The sequence below is a fragment of the Myotis brandtii genome, unplaced genomic scaffold (genome assembly GCF_000412655.1).
Source record: "Myotis brandtii unplaced genomic scaffold, ASM41265v1 scaffold191, whole genome shotgun sequence".
NCBI classification, from domain to species: domain Eukaryota; kingdom Metazoa; phylum Chordata; class Mammalia; order Chiroptera; family Vespertilionidae; genus Myotis; species Myotis brandtii.
The window spans coordinates 17,857-19,639 of NW_005357115.1; the positions used below are offsets into that span (position 1 = coordinate 17,857).

At 40.9% G+C, this 1,783-nt stretch overlaps 1 protein-coding gene across 2 annotated transcripts in view; it reads right to left on the bottom strand.

The window, feature by feature from the left end:
• The window catches only part of LOC102242739 (interferon-induced, double-stranded RNA-activated protein kinase), a 274,887-nt gene that overhangs the window by 12,750 nt on the left and 260,354 nt on the right, over positions 1-1,783 (bottom strand). The window contains exon 11 of one of the 2 annotated variants that reach the window (XM_014538419.1): positions 268-363. The exons of the other annotated variant lie outside the window; for it this stretch is intronic. Within the exon in view, the coding sequence (XP_014393905.1) occupies positions 268-363 (96 nt within the window). The remainder of the gene's footprint in view (positions 1-267; positions 364-1,783) is intronic. 2 annotated transcript variants of the gene reach the window in all.

Here is a 1,783-nt window from a genome sequence, read left to right on the forward strand (position 1 = left end):
AAGTCAGGAAAGCTAAACCTGAGATTCTGAAAGCAGCTGAGGACAGAAAAAATGGTTTGAAAACAAGTTTAGAGCAAGGAGAGGAGGAAGGGAAAGATTATTCTTTGACTCCTTACCTGCAGAATGGAGATATAACAGTGTCTCAAATAGTGTCTGCTTATCTTTTATCATCCTTGTTGTGATTATTAAATGTATTAATGGCCCACATATAGACAATGACAGTTTCCTCCATCTTATTACGTCTATGAGAATTTCTTTGTTAGTTACCTTTCGTTGTAATCATCTCCATCCCAACAATTATAGTAGCGAACAATATTTGGATGACTAAGCATTGCCAAAACTTTTACTTCACGCTTTACCTTCCTAGTTAAAAGAAACAAGGAATAGAAGGGGTCAGTATACATCCCTGATAACAATAACAAAACACCTCCTTTATCTGAACAGTTGCCATGGTTCCCACACCCAGAGTTTTAGAATGAAGGCCAGGAGCCCCAAAAAGGAAAAAGTGAACGTACAGAAAAAACGTAGCTGTTTTCATTCTCAACACAGAAGAAAAAGTGGTGACAAATCATTCCAAACATCAGACAACTTAAAAGTCATTGGCAGTACAGTACGTCCTCGGGTTACGTTGGAGATCCGATCCTATGGTGCGACATAAGGCGATTTTCTCCGTAAGTCGGAACCCCCCTACATAAGCACCTACGTCAGTGGTCCGCAAACTGCGGCTTGGCGAGCCACATGTGGCTCTTTGGCCCCTTCAGTGTGGCTCTTCCACAAAATACTGGCTCTTCCACAAAATACCGACTTCTGCACATGGGCCACGAAGTTTCAATCGCACTGTACATGCACGCTCACATGTGGTATTTTGTGGAAGAGCCACACTCAAGGGGCCAAAGAGCCGCATATGGCTCCCGAGCCGCAGTTTGCCGACCACTGGTCTAGACTATAAAATTATAGAAGAAAAGAAGAGGAATTTTTCTCTTATGTGTACATTGTAAATCTTTTTATTTTTCTCTCACCTCCTGAGTGAGACTTTTCTTTTCTTGTTACAGGCATTAAAATGTAACCTGAGCACATTGGAATGGTGAGACCATGACTGCTAGTATTTAGCCTTTAATAGGTCAGATTCCCACCCTCCTTTTCAGGGAAACGAGAAAATAGAGTTTTTTCTTTTGAGGGGAAGGATCCTCACATTTGAGGTCCTGCTCTAACCCAGGCCCATTGCCAAGAATTTGATTGTATGCTGAGTTTCAAAAACAAACCCCATTTGGGCAGCAGGGGTAGGTAACCCAGGCAGTAAGAAGGGCCTAATTCGGAATTTCCAGTGTGTGGCAAAGAAACACAAAGGAGAGGATCCAGACAGCGAAATGGAAACTTTGCTGTGCATGTGGGAGCTTTACATGATGTGCAGTCAGGAGTGGAGACAATTCTATGCTCAATGGAATAAACAAATCTAAAATCTCAAGTATGAGAAAGGATAAGCAGACATTGTGCAATTTCAGTCTTTATTTTGAAAAATTATTTATATGACATACAATTTGTAAAAATAAAGAGAAGTTACTCATTATTGACAATCCTAACACAATCAGTTATTACTTGGAGTTATTTCTTATCATTTGTCTTTATATTTTTATATATTTGTAATTATAGTGTACTAGAGGCCTGATGCCTGAAATTCATGCAAGAGTAGGCTTTCATGCCCTAGCTAGTTTGGCTCAGTGGATAGAGTGTCAGCCTGCAGACTGAAGGGTCCCAGGTTCGATTCCAGTCAAGGGCACATCCC